This window comes from Aulonocara sp. 'chitande type north' Nkhata Bay, linkage group LG17 (assembly GCF_057382095.1).
Source record: "Aulonocara sp. 'chitande type north' Nkhata Bay isolate Kocher_YH1m ecotype deep benthic linkage group LG17, A_spYH_male_GT1.1, whole genome shotgun sequence".
Taxonomy (NCBI): domain Eukaryota; kingdom Metazoa; phylum Chordata; class Actinopteri; order Cichliformes; family Cichlidae; genus Aulonocara; species Aulonocara sp. 'chitande type north' Nkhata Bay.
The window spans coordinates 2601881-2620163 of record NC_141360.1 but is presented as its reverse complement, the minus strand read 5'-3'; the positions used below and the strand labels follow the sequence as shown (position 1 = coordinate 2620163).

Sequence of the window (18283 nt, the reverse complement as noted above, 5' to 3'; positions counted from 1 at the left end):
CCTGGTCTGAACCTGGTCAGAAGAACTCACTTCACTTTTGAAAATTCAATACTAGTCCCACATTTATAAAAGGTAACCCCAAACAGTCTACAACGGTTGTTTTCTCTCCACCAAAGCAAATTTGTTTGAAGAGCTTTTTGTAACTTCACTTCTCCAAAAAGCAAATAAAGAGAATAAACAAAAAATTACTGAACGATCGTCAGAATTACCAGAGCTAACGTAGATCGGTTTATGCACTTGAGTCAGGAGGGGTAAGAAAAGTGCCTGAATTGACTGCAATCTGCAATCTACTGACATCTAATGGTGACATTTAAACACGTGGTAACTTTAATGATACTTGAAAATAGGCCAGGATCTGCACTGCTTCAGCCTGAGCCTGTTCAGTCAGCACAAACAGTCGTGTAATAATAATAAATATGACTTTTCCTTCCTTTTCCATAAAAAGGGATGTCTCACGTGCTCACTGCAGTTACAGTAGTGTTACTAGAAATATTAAGACACAAATGGCAGTAATACTTTATAAAAGGCCTAATGACTAAAATCAGGTAACTTAGGTACAGCTGCTCAACTGCTCATTAAGACAAATCAGCCAGTCACATGACTGGAAATCGGTGCATTTACAGTAGGCATGCAGACCTAGTCATGATGACAAAGGTCAAACTTACCACCTTTAGGTGACTGAATGACATAAGACAGCAACGTGCAGGTATTTGTAATTTTTCTGCGACCTCTATCTCTGTGTTTGATCATCAGTCTGCAAAGGCAATGTGTTTTTTGGTACTCCGAAAAATGTACACATGTACTCTGCATACAGCAACAGAGCACTGATCTTTCCTGCCATTTCACATTTGTTGTGCTTAGAGTGCAATATAAGATTTTCCATTTATAATATGTTCCATACTTAACCGTTTTGGAGACTTTTATGTTGTTTGGCAGGATAATGGCATCACATTGAATTTTAGGTGTTAAAAATACACAGTGACTGATTTTCATGTCAACAAGTAAATAAATATTCTGATGAAGAGCCACTAAAGGAAGCTTTTGGAATAACTCTCAGCAGTAATGTGGACGTGAAATAGTTGGTAGACATATTATTAACCCTATGAGAAAAAGCTTTAGTTCTATTCAGGTACAGAGACGTATTTAGGCTACAGGAAACAGTTTTATTCAAATACTGTCAAAATATTGTCAAAATGCTATAGTGGTGATCCGTGACTGCCTTTTTAAAGTGACCCATTGTAAAGTGACTGCAAATATTGTGGAACAGATTCATAGTGTTTGATTGCTTGTGTGCCGGATGGATTAAACACGAAAAACAGGAGCTGCAGAAACCCAGTAATGCTGAAGACGCATGCAAGGAATCTATCTGTGCGTTTGCATCTGTGTGTCAGAGTGTGTGTATGTTTTTACCTTTAATTTGGGACACACACACACACACAGAGAATGCCTACAGCATTCACACAGTAAGCTTCGTACAGTTAAGCACAATCACTACATGACAGAAACACAAGCTTAATCGCTCTATCATTAAAAATGGTATCCATGTTTGCCTGAATAAAAACAAACAGGTGAGATGTTAGAAAGCTTTTATTTTTATTTTAGTAGACGCTCCAGGTTGCACCAGGAAGAGTACTGTACGTCACTTCCGTTTCTTCTCAGCAATGGCGTCCTCCACAGCCAGTGACGGCGTGAGTGAGGAGCAAACGGGGAAAAAATCGAAGAAGACTAAAAGCCAAGGTGAGTTTGATTGTTTCGCGTCAGATGAGGTTAAGTGACACCAGCGAGCCGTCCCGCGTGAACAACAGGATTGTTTCCCAGCTTTAGACGACGGCTGCGAGCCATGCTGGAGTTCTGCTAGCATGGCGGCTCTCGCATTGTAAACAGATTGTTTGGTGAGTGCAGTTACCCTCACTCGCTAAATGGTCGCATCAAGAAAAAATAACCCGAACATTTACTTTTCACATACTTAAACTGACAAGTGTTTGCTGACGCCGGGCAGCTAGCTATTACCTGCCGGGATTCAAACACGTTTCCAAAGTCTGCAGCCTGAGTCGCCTCAGCCAGGGGAACACGTCGATGATGAGAATTTCAAACGTGTCTTATTTTAGTCAGTGGACTGTTCTCCGCGTTCCTTCAGTATATCTTTTCAATATTCTGTCTCTAACTCACCCTGTTCCCTTTGCTTAAGTATACCTCGTGTTGGTAGTCCATGCCTCCGTTGTAGTAACGTTGTAGTAACGTGACTTCACGTGCGTCCTGCAGTGGATGAATCCGAACTCCTGACAGTTCCCGATGGATGGAAGGAGCCACTGTTCACCAAAGAGGATAACCCCCGCGGTTTGCTGGAGGAGAGTAGCTTTGCCACCCTCTTCCCCAAGTACAGGGAGGCCTACTTGAAAGAGTGCTGGCCTCTGGTGGAGAAGGCTTTAGGAGAGGTGGTGAGTCAGAACAAGCTGCTTGCACTGAACACAGATGATAATACTTGTCTGTCAGCTGTATCTCAATTATAATGTAGCTCAATGAAGAAAGTCAACCTTTTTTTTACCACTTTCTTTAGTCTAATCAGGTTGTATGCTATCTTGTATTAATGTACACATATAGTGGATATAAAGTCTGCACTCCCCTGTTAACAGATTTACAATGTAAAAAAGGTTCCAGGATAAATTATTTCAGGGTTTTAAAATTTTATTGTGACCTATCACCTGTAAGTTCAAATGAAAAAACACTGAAATCTTGTAAGCGGAGGAATAGAAATGAGAAATTCAGCACTAGTGGTCCAAATGTGTTAGTTTGTGTTCTTTTACTCGGCCAAATCGCTACAACAACATATGCTGACCACACAACCTCTCAGGAGGTTGTGTGGTCAGCATTGGAAATTGTGGAATGTGTCACTGTTTAAAGATGCCCACGACACCTTTAAGCAGTGAGACTTCTTTGATGCTTTGTAAGCTCTTTGTGTCTTTCAGCAAAGGCCACGGTCCACAGTGTCAGAAAGTCCTACAGCTGAACTATATTTGAATTCATTTTGAACACTGCCACATCCCCAGTTATTATCACACATTATTTTGGTTTTATTTCTCTCCTCTGTAACATTTTCTCACAGTTAAGTGTTAAGTTGGCTCTTACATTGGCAGCTTTACGAGGCTGAATTGCCGACCTGAGCTGTTCACATACTGAATCATTTGTTGTTGTTCTCAGCACATTAAACCTTCTTTGGACCTAATAGAAGGCAGCATGACAGTCTGCACCACTAAGAAGACCTTTGACCCTTATGCCATTGTGAGAGCCAGAGATCTTATTAAGCTGCTGGCGAGGAGTGTGCCATTTGAACAGGTAACACTACTGTGCCAGTTTGCAGCATGCACAACATGTAGATTTCATCCTTTAATGTTTTCGAGTATGTGTGTGATTGCTGTCACTAAGCACTCAGAGTGATGCAGACTTTTTGATACCTCAGTGATGTGTTGTTGCCTCCAGGCTGTAAGAATATTACAGGATGACATCGCCTGTGACATCATCAAAATTGGCACTATGGTGAGGAGTAGAGAGCGGTTTGTGAAGCGAAGGCAGCGACTCATTGGCCCCAAAGGCTCCACCCTAAAGGTGAGTCACACCAGAGTCCAGCTTTCTGAGGTCTTTCTGTCTGAAGTTAATCACGGCTTCCACAGAGTGTTGTGATGGATGTTAGGAAAAAGTAGGAGAATCCAATTTGTTTCTAAATCATGAATTGTGCATCTGTGTCACTGATTTTCACCAGTCTGCAATGTAAACAAGTCTGTGTTGTGTACTTTTGAATCAACGTCAGTAGGTGGCAGCATTTATCGGCCCATGTGTCTTTGCAACTCTCGTTAACAGATGATTTCTTTTGAAGTTCTGTCTGTGTGCTTCATGTTGCCTGTTGCTTCTCTGCAGGCACTGGAATTACTGACCAACTGCTATGTGATGGTGCAGGGGAACACGGTGTCTGCACTGGGACCCTACAGCGGATTAAAGGAGGTAAGACTGTCAGTAATGGGCGACTAAACATAATAAGATCAGTTGTATTAATGAAAAGGTGCCTACGCTGACTACTTTAGTGTGTTTGTTTATCCTGTGACATCAGGGTATACAGAACCTCCTGACAGCTAAACATCTGAGCCCACTGTGTGGGTTCATGCGTGGGAGTAAAAGAGAGAAGTTGTTGGTGTAATACAAACGCTCTTCAGTTTGGGTTTAGCTAAACCTGATGGAGAGGTGAACTGTTACTGTAATGAGACAAAGAATGTTGAAGCATTTATGATTTTCTTCTGCCTCTGCTTTTCAGGTTCGTAAAGTGGTGTTGGACACCATGAAGAACATTCATCCCATTTACAACATCAAGGTGTGTTCAAACTGCTGCAGAAACAATAGTCAGAGTGAAACTGCGCTGCATTTATGCCCAGTGATGATGTTTTCCATCCTTGTTCTTGATTTCCTGACTGAAGTCCATCTCTCTGGGTTTGCACGCCAAGGTTGGCTCAGCCCAGAGCTGAGGGCATGAAAGAGCATGCTTCACAGAGCTGACTATTTAAAATAGGACTTCCTGTTTTGTATGAGTCACAGAATGTTATTTAAATTGCCTAACCAGTAGTTACAGCTTACAGCACTGTGCAGAAGTCTTTAGCCAGCCATCATTTTAATATATTTTACTTCCATGGAGCCAGACTTTCTTGTAAAAGTGTGAATAGTAGCTCTACATTTCTTTTCATGGGGTCTTTTCTTCCCTCATTCCTTTACAGTCGAGGTACCTGATCATTTTCACAGGAATGTTTTTCCAATATTTTACAACAGAAAAATATTCCTCCTGTACAGAACATCAAAGGGAGCCTGTTGAGCTGGTTCAGGCATCAACATAATGCCTCCTTGAAAACCTTCTAACTGAAGTATTCCAGGCTTTGAAGAAGCTATTCTTAAGGGAAATTAACTGGGAAAAAGGGTTAAATTACACAAGCCCTGAACTAAAAATGTCAACAGGTCTGATGGATTGAAACTCTAAATGTTCCTGCTCGTATTAGAGGTTAGGACAGAGATACAACAGTGAGTTTCCAGCGTCTGTAAAACACACTGGAGGTTCTGTCGTGGTTTCAGTGGTGGAGGTCTCGTCAAAAATGGTGGTGGTCTGCTGATTGCAGAAAAATACCATCAGATTCTGAGCTGTCATGCAATACCATCTGGAAGACATGACAGCGATCTCAAACTCACTGCCAATGCACTAAAAGTAGAGCTGGGCGATAGAACGATATGTATTGCGAAATAACTTAAACTATTGCGATAGACCTCGCCGCTCTTGTCCTCTTAAAAAAAAAAAAAAAAAAAGAACAGCCAATCCAAATTAAGTAGCGCAGAGCCGAACCAATCACAGCCGCAGCGTCACGTCAGGTGACTTGTTATGTTCAGCACAAGTGCCAAGCCGCACATGTGTATTTGTTTGGGAAGCAGCCAGCCGCCGTGCCGCCCGGGTAACGGAGGAAATGAGTGCGCCGACTAGAAAAATCAACCGAGCGTGACCGAAGGTTACCGAAGAGAAAACAGATGATGGTTCCAATGCCGGAGAGATTGTCGAACGGAAAGGCCAGAGAAGTTCCGTAGTGTGAAGGTATTTCAGCTATTTCAAGTCTGACAAAAACAGAGTAGCTGCACTGTAAATGTGCCGAAAGCAAGTCTGGAAATACAATAAAGCGGTGCAGCTCAGTCTCTGACTGGAAGCACTGATTCGTCATTCGGCTTTTGTCAGACTAAAGTAACTGTTACAACTGTTTGAAAAGCTCAGCTATACAACAAGGAGAGATCGAGAATTTCCTTTTAGTTCTCAGTTTATTTAATGTTGACAAAAGTTAGTCAGTTTTGTCTGTTCTTCTGTAAACAAACTAAGATTATTTTTAGAATTAATATTTTGTTTCTAAGTGGAATTGACAATTTAGTCTGTTTCGTTTGTTCTATTTTGAAACTTAAACGCTTTAGCGGCTGCCTTTTGTGTAGTTTGCAATATTTGCCTTTATTTATCTGAAAAAGTCTCATGTTCCTTAAGTACATCTACCCTGTTGAACTTATTATGGGAAATAAATATTTAAATAAAAACAAGCTGCTGATTATTTCACATTTTACTTGTGAGCAACGGCACATTTAAATCTTACAAATATAGTTATTTGGCTGATATCGTGATAGATATCGTTATCGCCTGAAATGAAAAAAACATATCGTGATATGAAAAAATCTCATATCGCCCAGCTCTAAGTAAAAGCATATCTGATGGAAAAGCAGATCAGTGTTATTCAAACTGTGTGGGATCATCTTGTGAACAGAACAAAAGAAGAGCCTTGGAATTTCCTCTGAGACGTTGACTTGTTGGAAATGTTCTTTGGTTTCGTTGGTTTCCATTTATGTTTGCACATTTCAGTAAATCCCTCCACTTACCGCTGCACTTATTTCCCAGTTTTCTAGCAAAAAACGAAATAAGCGACTTTTGCACAGTGCAGTCTTTAATAAAACAGCATTTTACTGCAGTCACTACATAAGGTGTAAATACACAACATGACCAAAGTATTGCATCTTTATAACTGCTGTTCTGCCCCTCCATCACCACCACCCACGGCTGCAACCATCAGACTCTGATGATCAAACGGGAGCTGTCCAAAGACCCTGAACTGCGGATGCAAAACTGGGAGCGCTTTCTGCCCAAGTTCCGACACAAGAATCTTGCCAAGCGCAAGGAACCCAAGAAGAAGAGCGTGAAGAAGGAGTACACCCCGTTCCCTCCTCCACAGCCAGAGAGCAAGGTCAGGGGAAGCATGTTTGAAGAATTTCAGTGTTTCTAATGTATAACAAACACACACAACCGCTGAGACTAAATTGCATGTTGAGGCAATTTAAAGTACGTTTCAAATATGTGGACTTCCTATGCAGGTTGACCAGGAGCTGGCCACAGGAGAATTCTTCCTGCGGGAGAGTGTGAAGAAAAGGAAGAAGATGGAAGAAATCAAGGTGAGAATTTATGGTGGCTTTGTCTCTTTCGGTTTTCTTCAGGCTGCTTTTGAGTTTCAGTGGCAGCAACCAAGCATTGTGTAACGTCGCCTTTGTAAACTTCCTTCCTCTTTGTAGGTGAAACAGGCCACCGCACTGACCAAGAAGCAAGAAGAGCGGAACAAAGCCTTCATTCCTCCTAAAGAGAAGCCTCTGATGAAGAAGACTGCTAAAGGTAGAAATATTAAAACAAGCACTGATCTCAGAACCTAGCAGTGACAAATTAAAGGAAAAACCTGGATTCTCGAGCACTTGGTATAGCTTTGCCCTTAATTTGTCCATTCTTGTCTCATCTATGTATCCACAGCTCCTACAGAAGGCAAGCTGGACATCGAAGCTATAAAGGACAAAGTAAAAAAAGCCAAAACAAAGAAACTGGGTGCTCCACCATTAAACCCTGCACCTCCCACCAGCAGCACCACTGAAAAGAAGAAGAAGAAGAGCAACAAAGCGAAAAGCAAAGGCTAACTGTGCACTGTTCCCTGTGCTATGGCACTTGTTGGACAGAGAAAAGACTCTGAGCTCACAGCAAGAAGAATTTCAGTGAATGTGTAGAGCGTGGATCAAGATGATGCTTCGTCTGTCTTGACTTTCCTTTTTACAGTGTTACACAGTGACGGGAATGTGTTGGTTTTTTCCTTCTGTTTGACTCGCTTGCTATTAATTATTTCCAGAGGGAAAAAAATGTAAAATTAAAGGAGTTATTTTTTCTTTTTTAAATAAACTAGGTCTTGTTTTCTTACATTTCCCTTAATTTCCATTTTTGCTGTGTTACCATAGATGCCCAGTCTCCAAAACCTTAAAGAAATACACCCATTATTAGGCACACCTTTCAAGGCCTGGGTTGGACCCTTTTTGCCTTCTGAAGTGCTTTCTTTGATTTGCACTATAATGGGAATAAGGCATTCCAATCACTTCCATGGCTACAGGTGTATTAAGTCAAGTATCTGGGCATGCAGATTGCTTCTACCTGTATTTGTGAAAGAATGGATTGCTCTCAGGAATGCTATGCTCCTAAATATTTCACAGTAAACTGTTGATTGGTATTACATCAAAGTGGCGAGGCGCAGAGTACGCAGAGATCACCATCTTTCTTTAGAGTCGATCACTACAGACATTTTCATGGCCCCAACTTTGTGGGAGCAGTTTAGGGACTGTTCCAACATGACTGTGCATCAGTGCACAAAGCAAGGTCCAGAAAGACCTGGACAAGCAAATGAGGTGTGAGTAAACTTGACTTGAGTCTTGACCTCAGTCCAACAGAAAACCTTTGGGATGAATTAGCAACAGCGAGCCACGCCTTCCCATCCAACATCAGTGTCTGACCTCACAAATGGGCTTCTGGAAGAATGGCCACAAATTCCCATTTAAAATAAAACTCCTTAACCTTGTGGAAAGCCTTCCTAGAAGAGTTGAACCCAGGCTTACTGCTCTCTGGCTATAAGCCATATGGTCGCCTGTTCCCCCACTGAGCCTAACTGTGCCCCCCACTCTGCAGCTGGATGTCACTCAAGTCTCAAGTTCATATGTGTGTGAAAGCAAATGAGCGAATACTTTTGGGAGTATCGTGGACGTTAACCACGTGCTGGACCACCTAGTGACCACAGATCTTGGTCCTTGGACATGACAGCATCACACAGTTGCTTGTCTGTACATGAATGGTGCAAATCCCCCATTCTGCTCTTACTGGAGCCCAACTGATACAAGGTTTGTGTTGTGCATTAAAAAATGCTCTTATGCACGCCCCGGTTTGAACGCGTGGCCGAGTCACTGTTGTCATCAGCTCGTAGCGGTCTGGCCATTCATCTCTGGCCTGACCACCTTAAACGTGCTGTCAAATGAAAGATTACTTTTGAGCACTGACTTTGTTGTTGGTGCTATAATGTGAGACTGATAGTGGAGTTGATAGCTGATAATAATTAAGCAGAGATAAAAGTAATTTTATTAATTTTCATACATGTTCCATTTGTGGGCCTAAGCCTCACATGGACAGAATAATTTGCTTAATGTCTAAAGGAAATCAGTGTTGCTCAGGCCAAGCTGCTTTATTCATAGCAGAATGCATCAGGGTAGAAGTAGTGGACTACATACGCTGTAATGAAAGTAAAGCTGAGGGCAACCGGCCGAGCGATCAGAACGCTGACAGGGCTAGAGCTGCTGGTATCCGAGGTGTCCCAGTCTGGGCTCCAGTTGTAGCCTGGAAATGCAAAAATGGTTTTTATGACAAATTCTGAGTGCAGTGGAATGTGCTGCTTACTTCATTACTACACACTGACAAACTTCAGCTGTGGACTTTTAAAGCCATGTGAGCTACACCTTACCCTTCACTGCTATTATTTTTTGGCTTAATCACCATCAGACTTACTTTTCTGTGAATCACGTTCAGGACTACCTGCAACAACATTAAGACACAAGAGAACAAGGTGACATTTTTTAAGATGTAAACGCACAGCTCAGTGACTGTGAGTAATAACTGTATTTTACCGCATTCATTAATCCTTAATCATCCAAGTAGCATACAGGCTACTTGGACTTATAATAGGAAAAAAAAGTAATTTTCTCTCGAGCCCAAAATAGATAGATAAAAAGATAATCATGGTGGAAGATTAGGTGCTCCCCGTCATTCATTCATTAATCCTTAATCATCCAAGTAGCATACAGGCTACTTGGACCTATTTAGTGACTTTGGTTATAAAATAATAGGAAAAAAATGTAATTTTCTCTCCAGCCCAAAATAGTTGAGGAGTTGCAGAAATGTGAAGCAAAACCTGGGCGGAGCGGAGTTCCCTGTCTCTGTTCAGACGCTACCCTGTGATTGCCTTGTGCTAAAGTGAACATCACCATGAAGCTTGTTGTCTCTTTTTTCTGAAACCATTTGAATTTTGCAACGGTAACCAAGTTACGGTCATTTAAAGAGAGGATGTAAAACGGACCTCATGGTTCATGGTAAAAAGATAAGGGGGTTAGTCATGGTGGAAGATTAGGTGCTCCCCGTCCTCCACCTGCTTCCTTCTTTTTGTTTGGTCTTTTATAAGTTTGTCCTACACCAGCTTTTATGTCATACCTTTTCTCTTTTTAGTTTCAGGGGATACATGCAGTCCAAGTGGGGTTTTATATTATTATTAAATACTTTAAAAATGTTTAAAACCAGTGTCACTTCCAAGAAAACACTGACTTTTTTGGCCTCCTTTAGTCAGAATTCTGCTTTTTTGATGAAGGGATGAGAGTTTTTCTCTTGGAGCTCCTTCACACCACCCTAAATGTGTTTTCCTATAACAGAGGGCCTGGGCAGCATGCACGGTGAACATTCCAGGTTGCAGATTACAACCCGCAGACAGCAAGCATGAACTTGTTTATTTACAATGATTCACATTCGCTGACACAGGACACGATTCATGAATCCTGTAGGTTTGTGAAAATGACAGCAAGAACATTACTGTGCAAATGTCAGTTAATGAGGCCCACTGTGTTAAAGAGTTAATATCCATGCTGATTTCTAATCAGAATTTTCACATCTTTAAAATGAGCTGGGCTGAAATTTGAACTTGTGGTTTGATTGAAGATAAGCAGCAACTTTTCACACTGAACCAGAGACACTTGATACTTACGACAGAGTTTATTCTCACAAGTGCCACTGCACCTCAAGCAGGCTCCCCCCTCAGATGCATATGGGTGCTGTCCGATTATATTACCCCTGTAAAAGAAAAGAAACAGAGGCTCAGTCACCTCACCACACTCTAGGTGGAAATATTCTGGAATTATCTTCACTTCCCCTTATCATCTTACCTCCGCCTCCCACGTTATCACACACACACACACATCTGCTTGCTTCAACATAGGGTCATTTTAAAGATGACGTTTCTTTCTTTCATTGTTATTGTCAAAAGATCCCAGAAAAACATATAAATCAGTGATATTAATTTGTTTCTCAGTACTTTCTGCTTATAGTAACCTCTTTATACCACAAAAAAGGTTAGGGGAGAAGGACAGGATAAAAGTGAAGGTATGGAAAAGAGCCAAAGATTATTAATAACTTAACACACAGTGGGTTCGTTCCAACAGTCCATGCTGCTTAGGGAGGGTCCTAAAAGTGAGAGAAGTGACCTGTGAGTATCTGTGTGGCATCCATACTAAGAGCTGTTCCAATTCTGGAGCTGCAAACATCCTTGCTAAAAACATGCTTCCTTTAGCATAGGATACACTGGACCTTTATGAAAGGGGAGGAGAAAACACTGTCCCATAATTAATTGTGGCCATTCATAAAAACAACAGACATTATTTTTAAAAAAGTGTCTCAGATCATTGTAACTGCACCCTTGCTCCCTTTTTTAGTTCATTCACTTCTCATTAGTACATGAGGATCTGCCTGGCCCAGGCAGACTGGCCCTAAACTTTCCTTAGTCTTTAAAATTTCGCCTTTGAATCATACTGAATGATATTTTTTACAGACTATTTTCGTTTGTATGACTTCCATAAAACAACGGGGTTAGAACACATTGTCCCAGGTAAGATTTTGTAGTCTGCAAACAGGAGTTTCAGAACGGCAGACATCCAGCATCACATTGTTAGGGAGAGACCATAGCTGGACTGGCCATCGGCCCACCAGGCATCTGCCCGGTGGGCCGATGGTGATTTTTAGTTTTTATGGGCCGATGATTTTTTTGGGAGGGTTTTTTTGTGACGGTATAAACAATGAAAGGTGTTGGATTGTCCAGATGCTGACCGGTGTGTAAAAATAACTCAGTTGTTTGGTGGTGGCTATGGCGGAGCTTCCACAGAGGCCAGCAGGTGGATGAGGGAAAGGTTAGGCAGGAGGAGCAGAGACCCGAGGTGGCCGCCAGTCCGAGCGTCAGGTGAACTGAACTTCAGGTAAGAAGTTATGACTAGGGATGGGTACCGTATCCAGTGCCATTGTGGCACCGCTTCTGACATAAACGGTAGTAACCAGACCGACAAGCAGCGCACATTTTGGTGCTTTATTTCGGTGCTTTTTTTTCCCTGAGATGTCACACACTTTGAATTCTAGCCAATCATTTTACCTTTTCAAGGATAGTAGGCGGGCCCAAGTACGTACATTCTTTTAGAGCAGAGCTACAGATTAAAAATGCCCAAGGCGAAGCAGTCAAAAGTCTGGCTGTACTCCACAGCAAAAGATGCAAACTCAGCAGCAACAAGTGCTTTAAGCTGACACTGTGCAAAGGAGGTAACTTTTCATAAGGTTTTTGAGATAAGACGGGGCCAGGGAGCCAATGACAAGAAGCCAGTATGGGAGAGATATGCTCAGTCTTTCTACTCCAGGCCTCGAGGGCCGGTGTCCTGCAGGTCTTAGATGTGTCCTTGATCCATCACAGCTGATTTAAATGGCTAAATGGCCTCCTCAACATGTCTTGCAGTTCTCCAGAGGCCTGGTAACGAACGAACCATTTGATTCAGGTGTGTTGACCCAGGGTGAGATCTAAAACCTGCAGGACACCGGCCCTCGAGGCCTGGAGTTTCCACCCTGGCTCTAGTTCCTGTGGGTACTCTCACAGCAGCATTTTGGATGAGTTGACTGCGGCATAACACATACGTATAAACAAATTCCTTTTTTCACATGACACTCAGGGCAGCCCAGAATAACCTGCTGAGACAAAAGTTTTCATTTGCTAATTTCACTGTGTTATTTAAACATGTTTTCAACTTACGCTGTGGCATAGTTGCATACAAAGAGGACACCTTTTTCATTAGTGAAGTGCTTGATGCCATCTGGGCACAGCTGTACTGCACATCCAACTTTGTAGGTGCTGGCCCACACAACCTGCAAAGACCAAAGAGGTTAAAGTGTCACATGCAGAAAAATATAAAAATCATGGTTCACTTTTTTCTCTTTTTTTTCTCCACATTATGCATGCAGTAGAAAGGTCACATACCTGTGTGTAGTGGCCACAAACCTTATTGCAGCTGTTCTTTTGGTAGCTGTAGTCTTTTACTTCATCCACCCATCTCTTTATGGCTTTTGCTGTATTAAATTGTGATGGTGGATGGGCTGTCCATATGTTTTCTCCCACAGAGAGAAAGATAGGGTGCACGCGGGAAGCATCTTTGAGGTAAATGTTGTGATCAAATATACAGCGCTTTGCCCACGCTTTTGCAGTAATGGCTAAGGCCTCATCCCACGTCTGGATAAGCAGATACAGAAGATTTGAAGCATTAGACCTCATCTTTTGTTAATTCAGTTTTTTCTAACACGCTAGTTTCATTTTCGTGCATACACATTTCTGACTTCAGTCAGTACATTATTTGTGATACACAAGCAGAAGTAAAAAGTCAAATGGCTGAGTCGACTTCCAAACTTGTGGCGAGGTTTTTGCCACAACATTTGCAGTGCACTTTAGCCATGCCAGAAAGGCAGTTTGAGTGCAATCTATTGCACAGTTTTGTTGTCACCGAACTGTTCTTTATTTCTTTACTTACCGAAGATCTTTTCTATCTGTGACTATCGGTGGCTTTGTCTGTCTTTTATATTACTTCCTCTGACTTCTGCTTAATAACGTCAAGTCTGCTTTGTGAATGTGTTGCATGAAGCTTTGTACAACTGTACATGCTTTAATAACTTTCTTTCCCTCACCTCCTCATTCCCAACAAAGTCTGCAGACAGATCACAGAAGACATGAACAAGTCATTTTTTTCTATCACTGCTTACTCACTGTGATTTTATTACTGCTTTCCAGAACTAGAGAGAGGAAACAAACGCCATTTCTTCACGTACCATGTACAGCATGTCGGTAGCAGGGGGACTGACAGATGACCGCGCCAAGTTGTGCTCCTTCACACATTCCTCAATGAACTTCAAATCACTGATTTCTGGCAGTGAAATCGAGCGCACACCAGAATCCAGGATAATGCAGGCCCACAGCAACCTCTCCACTGCACTCGCCATGCTCCAGATCAGTAAAGTGAAACAAGCTAAAGCGGTGATGTTGTGGTTTGTTGTCGCTTTGACATCTGTCAAGTTGCTGCAGGAAATTACACTTTGAAGAGGAACAGGATGTTCTTACAACACCTAAGAAACCAAAACATGTTCAGAATGGTTCATGTATACATACATAAAGAATCTGCTAAACTGAGATAAAACAGAGATGTGGCTCATTTATGCTTCTTCTCGCCTTTTTGAAGTCTGAATTTGTTACTTTCTCTGAATATTTGCCTAGTTATCCTGACATGTTCAGACAAGAGCTGGCCTGTGTGCCATGTTTACATTTTTTTTCTTTCTTTCTAGAAAAAATAGTGATGTAAGAAAAAAAAATTTCCCCATCAGCATCTGCATAGTCGGTTCCTTCTCCAGCTCGGCCTGTTATCTTAGAACGTTTCTTACCCATCTCACTACCAGAGCTGGTAAAAGTAGTTTTCAATGAAAGCATCGTCCTGTTCACTTGACATTTTACCTGCATCGTTATTCAAAAATGTCTTCCAGTCTATCGGCCCCTGTGTGCTCACCATAATTGACACTTCACCGGTGTCTGGTAAAGTCCCTGCTTATTTTAAAAAATGCTGCCAAATGCTTACAGGCCAATCTCAAAAATACCGTCAAACCCAATATCCTTGACAAATTTCAGTCTGGCTTTTGCAGAGCTCATTCTACTGAAACAGTCTTCAGTCTAACATGCAGGAAAATGTTCTGTTCTCCTGATGTTGGACCTCACGTCGGCCTTTGTGACCGTTAACCATCACATTCAGCTTGAGAGGCTGAAATATTGGGTCGGTGTATCTGGATCTGCCTTAGAGTGGTTCTCCTCGTATCTGTCTGAACGATATTTTTCTGTGGCAGTTTCTCGGTACAGGTCATCTTCCATTTCTCTCACCTATGGTGTGCCACAAGGTTCTGTGCCGGGGCCTTTATTGTTTTTAATATATCCACTTCCTCTCCAGCATATTTTGAGGCGTTTTGAGGACATTTGTTGCCACTGCGACGCAGATGATATCCAGTTATACATTTCTTTTAAACCCCAAGATGTTTCTAAGCTGCAGATTCTAAATGTGTGCTTAGAATCCATCAAAGGTCGGATGGCCAACAACTTCCTCCAACTTCATGAAGGAAAGACTGAAGTCCTTGTATGTGCTCCTGACAGACATGTACCTGACATAATGAATGCTCTTGGTCCTCTTTCAACATTTGTGAAATCATCTATCAGGAACCTAGAGGTAACTTTTGACCCAGATCTCACTCTGGATGTTCACGTTAAATCTCTGGTTCAGTCCTGCTTTTATAATTTAAGAAACGTTTCTAAATGAAGTCCTATTGTATCTCGTACTGAACTGGAGATTGTTGTCCATGCATTCATTTCATCACGATTGGGCTACTGTAATTCCCTCTTTACATGTCTAACAAGGACTCCCTGGAGCGACAGATTGTCCAAAAGGCTGCAGCAAGGCTTCTGACCAAAACATCTAAGTACTCTCATGTGACACCGTTGCTAACACAGCTGCTTTGGCTCCCCATCGAATTCAGAGTCCATTTTAAGATTCTGGTTCTGACCTTTAGAGCTCTTCATGGACAAGCGCCAGCCTACATCACTGAACTTTCACAGCCCTATGTCCCCAGCAGGTCTCTGAGGTCATGTGATCAGGGACTACTGGTTATTCAGCCTACAAGGCAGAGAACTAATCAATCAAAAATCAATCAAAATGTATTTATATAGCACATTTTAAAGACTGAAGTACACCAAAGTGCTTTCCAGTAAAATCATGATACAGATAAAAAGTCACAATATAAAATATAAATTACAGATATAAATAAAATAAATAAAATATAAAATAATTACATAATCTAAATGCAAAGCCAGATGTAAATTACCCTAATTAGCCTTGGATGCCAGGTTAAACAAATACGCTTTTAGACGTGATTTAAAAGACTGAATGGAATCTGATGCGCGAATATGAAGAGGAAGAATATTCCATAACCTGGGTGCGGCAACGGCAAAGGCACGGCCTCCTCTGGTCTTCAGCCGAGACCTAGGTTGCACTAAGAGCAGTTGGCCCGATGATCTTAGTGCTCTCTGAGGGCTACAGACAGAGGAGATCAGCTAGGTAGTCAGGTGCCATATTGTTTAGGATTTTATAAGTAAACAATAAAATTTTAAAATCAATTCAGTATTTAATAGGAAGCCAATGTAAGTTGGCCAGAACAGGGGTGATAGAATCTGTCACCCCTGTTCTGGGGTGATAGATTAAGGGAGACACAGCTTTTGCCACTGTGGCTCCCAGACTGTGGAACTCTCTCCCACTGAGCTTAAGATCTGTGGACAACTAAAAAAAACAACTAAAAACACGTCTTTTTAGAATTGCATTTTGTTAACTTCTGTCTGTTTTTGTTTTATACTTTGTCATCCCTGTGTGAAGCACTTTGTGATCTTTTTATCTAGAAAGGTGCCATATAAATACAGTTTTACTAACTTACATTCTCCATCGACACAAACAGTCCCAGCAAAGAAGTACACACACAATATCAGTAAAATGTCAGAACTCGGGTATTAAAAACATTTCATTCCAATGATTAAATTCTCATTCGACTTTTCTAATTATATTTTATTAGACTAATGTTTGATTATATTTTGATTAAATTTAAGCAGCTGAAGTATTAGCAAAATCACACACAGAAACCCTCCATAGCACTCACTTTAATCATAAAAGGGTGGCTTTTAAGACCTTTTGCATCTTAAGTTGGGGAGACATTTTCTCTTAATCTCACCTCTTGAAACGTAACTTTGTGATGTTGAAATGTTGCATGACAATACTGGTACTTTTGTTCTGGATAAAAAGGTTAGCTTGTAGTACTGTGGTGATTTCAGAGTGAAGCCCTGTGTTGGTTTGGTGCTCATGGTAAGTGTCAGATTACATCAAGATTAATTTGCATTTAATGATGATGGTAAATTAACTGAATTGCACCTTTATACCAGCTGTATACAGAAAACTTACTGGAGCACACAATAGAAATGATTATGAGTCATGATTCTTTTCCCTATGTTGAGCTACTTGGGTTTTTAGGGATCTTAATTTAATTTAAAGTCACCGTCTACGATGTAATCAACAGAAAATGGTTATTTTTTTCAAATTCTGCTTTACTGCTTGTGTCCTACATAATAGATTCAAGCTGAGTACATTCATTAGAATTAGAATTTCAATTTGCATTCTTATGTACTAATATTATTTTATTATAATATTAATATAGCACAAGGCTGAGTTACCCTTGCATAAAAACAGCTGGTAGTAAAACCGTCCTTCAAGGAGCAAAGAGCAAACTTACTTACTTTGAGTAAAATTCAGAGCCTGTGCTTTTGTTACATTTACTTGTTTAGGACATTATCACAATTAAGATTTTTAATCTTAAAAATTTCAGTTCTTTGGACTTCTGTACAACTGCAAAGCTGAAGATAAAGCATCATCTTCACTTAGGCTTCACTGTGTCATTGAAACCTCTTCAGTACAGCGATACAATGGCACCATCTCCTAAAAGTGTTGCACATACAGCATTGTCTCAGAGGTATTTCTTCAGCGCATACCCACGTTGGAAGAAAGATGTGAACAATTTGGAATTTCTGAATTTATAACTAAAAATGTGGTCCATCTTCACAAAGTAGAAACAAACTCAATCTGACTAAACTAATGCAAACATTGAAACTTTTCAGATCTTTATTGAAAACAGTGAGCAAACCCTTACAGTACCAGCTGGGATGCACCTGAGTGGTGCTTTCAATTGTTAACTTCAGTATTTACTTCCTCTGTGTATCTCTTAAAAGCTTACTCCCTCAAAAATGCACAAAGAAGTCCTACTATTCCCCAAATGTGGACGTAGCGTTTGTAGTGTTCGTCACTTGGATGAAGTCTCTTTAAAGAGAGGAGTTTCTTCCCAGCATTGTCAAATGCTTGCTTGGCATTGGTAGAGGGGTAATATTGTATAGTCTGTATTTTCCAATATAAAGCACCCAGAGCAAACTGCTGTGGTGATTTTTACAATCAATGCAAAAGACTATTGTGTTGATCCATTTGCAAAAGCACAAATTGAGTAAATTCAGGACGACTCATTGTGGCAAGTATTCTGTAAAGATCATAACAGAAGCACAATGTGTAGTCCCCCCCAAAGGAGCAGGACTTCTACAACTTATGAGAATTTGTAGAACAAAAGCACTGAAGCAAAAGCAGAATGAAAAATGAATCGAAACATCCCAAAAGTATCGTTTTGTTGATGTTCCCTAAACCCTGCTTGTCA

At 41.1% G+C, this 18283-nt stretch overlaps 2 protein-coding genes across 3 annotated transcripts; one reads left to right on the top strand and one right to left on the bottom strand.

Moving 5' to 3' along the window:
* Positions 1 to 1632: 1632 nt before the first annotated feature.
* Positions 1633 to 7780, top strand: krr1 (KRR1 small subunit processome component homolog). Its single transcript, XM_086269018.1, has 10 exons — positions 1633 to 1737; positions 2263 to 2438; positions 3199 to 3333; positions 3478 to 3603; positions 3913 to 3996; positions 4304 to 4360; positions 6624 to 6794; positions 6922 to 6999; positions 7117 to 7213; positions 7346 to 7780. The coding sequence occupies exons 1-10, from the start codon at positions 1662 to 1664 to the stop codon at positions 7504 to 7506; spliced, it is 1161 nt and encodes a 386-aa protein (XP_086125144.1). The 5' UTR covers positions 1633 to 1661; the 3' UTR covers positions 7507 to 7780.
* glipr1a (GLI pathogenesis-related 1a) lies at positions 5930 to 14038 on the bottom strand. 2 transcript variants are annotated; one of them, XM_086269019.1, is made up of 6 exons: positions 13787 to 14038; positions 12948 to 13196; positions 12723 to 12835; positions 10647 to 10732; positions 9404 to 9430; positions 5930 to 9235 (listed from the first exon to the last, which is right to left on the bottom strand). In XM_086269019.1, the coding sequence occupies exons 1-6, from the start codon at positions 13955 to 13957 to the stop codon at positions 9084 to 9086; spliced, it is 798 nt and encodes a 265-aa protein (XP_086125145.1). In that variant the 5' UTR covers positions 13958 to 14038; the 3' UTR covers positions 5930 to 9083. The 2 variants fall into 2 exon arrangements, with proteins under 2 accessions (XP_086125145.1, XP_086125146.1); XM_086269020.1 differs by having other exon boundaries at positions 9404 to 9426.
* Between the last annotated feature and the right edge of the window lie 4245 nt (positions 14039 to 18283).

Bases quoted from the DNA above. Each gene is read 5' to 3' on its own strand.
- krr1 (XM_086269018.1), top strand. From the start codon at position 1,662: ATGGCGTCCTCCACAGCCAGTGACGGCGTGAGTGAGGAGCAAACGGGG. The intron at 1,738-2,262 runs GTGAGTTTGATT...TGCGTCCTGCAG, and splicing joins GAAGAAGACTAAAAGCCAAG to TGGATGAATCCGAACTCCTG. The intron at 3,334-3,477 runs GTAACACTACTG...TGTTGCCTCCAG, and splicing joins GGAGTGTGCCATTTGAACAG to GCTGTAAGAATATTACAGGA.
- glipr1a (XM_086269019.1), bottom strand. From the start codon at position 13,957: ATGGCGAGTGCAGTGGAGAGGTTGCTGTGGGCCTGCATTATCCTGGAT. The intron at 10,733-12,722 runs GTAAGTTGAAAA...TTTCTTTTACAG, and splicing joins GTATGCAACTATGCCACAGC to GGGTAATATAATCGGACAGC. The intron at 9,431-10,646 runs GTAAGTATCAAG...ATGTTGTTGCAG, and splicing joins TTGTGAGAATAAACTCTGTC to GTAGTCCTGAACGTGATTCA.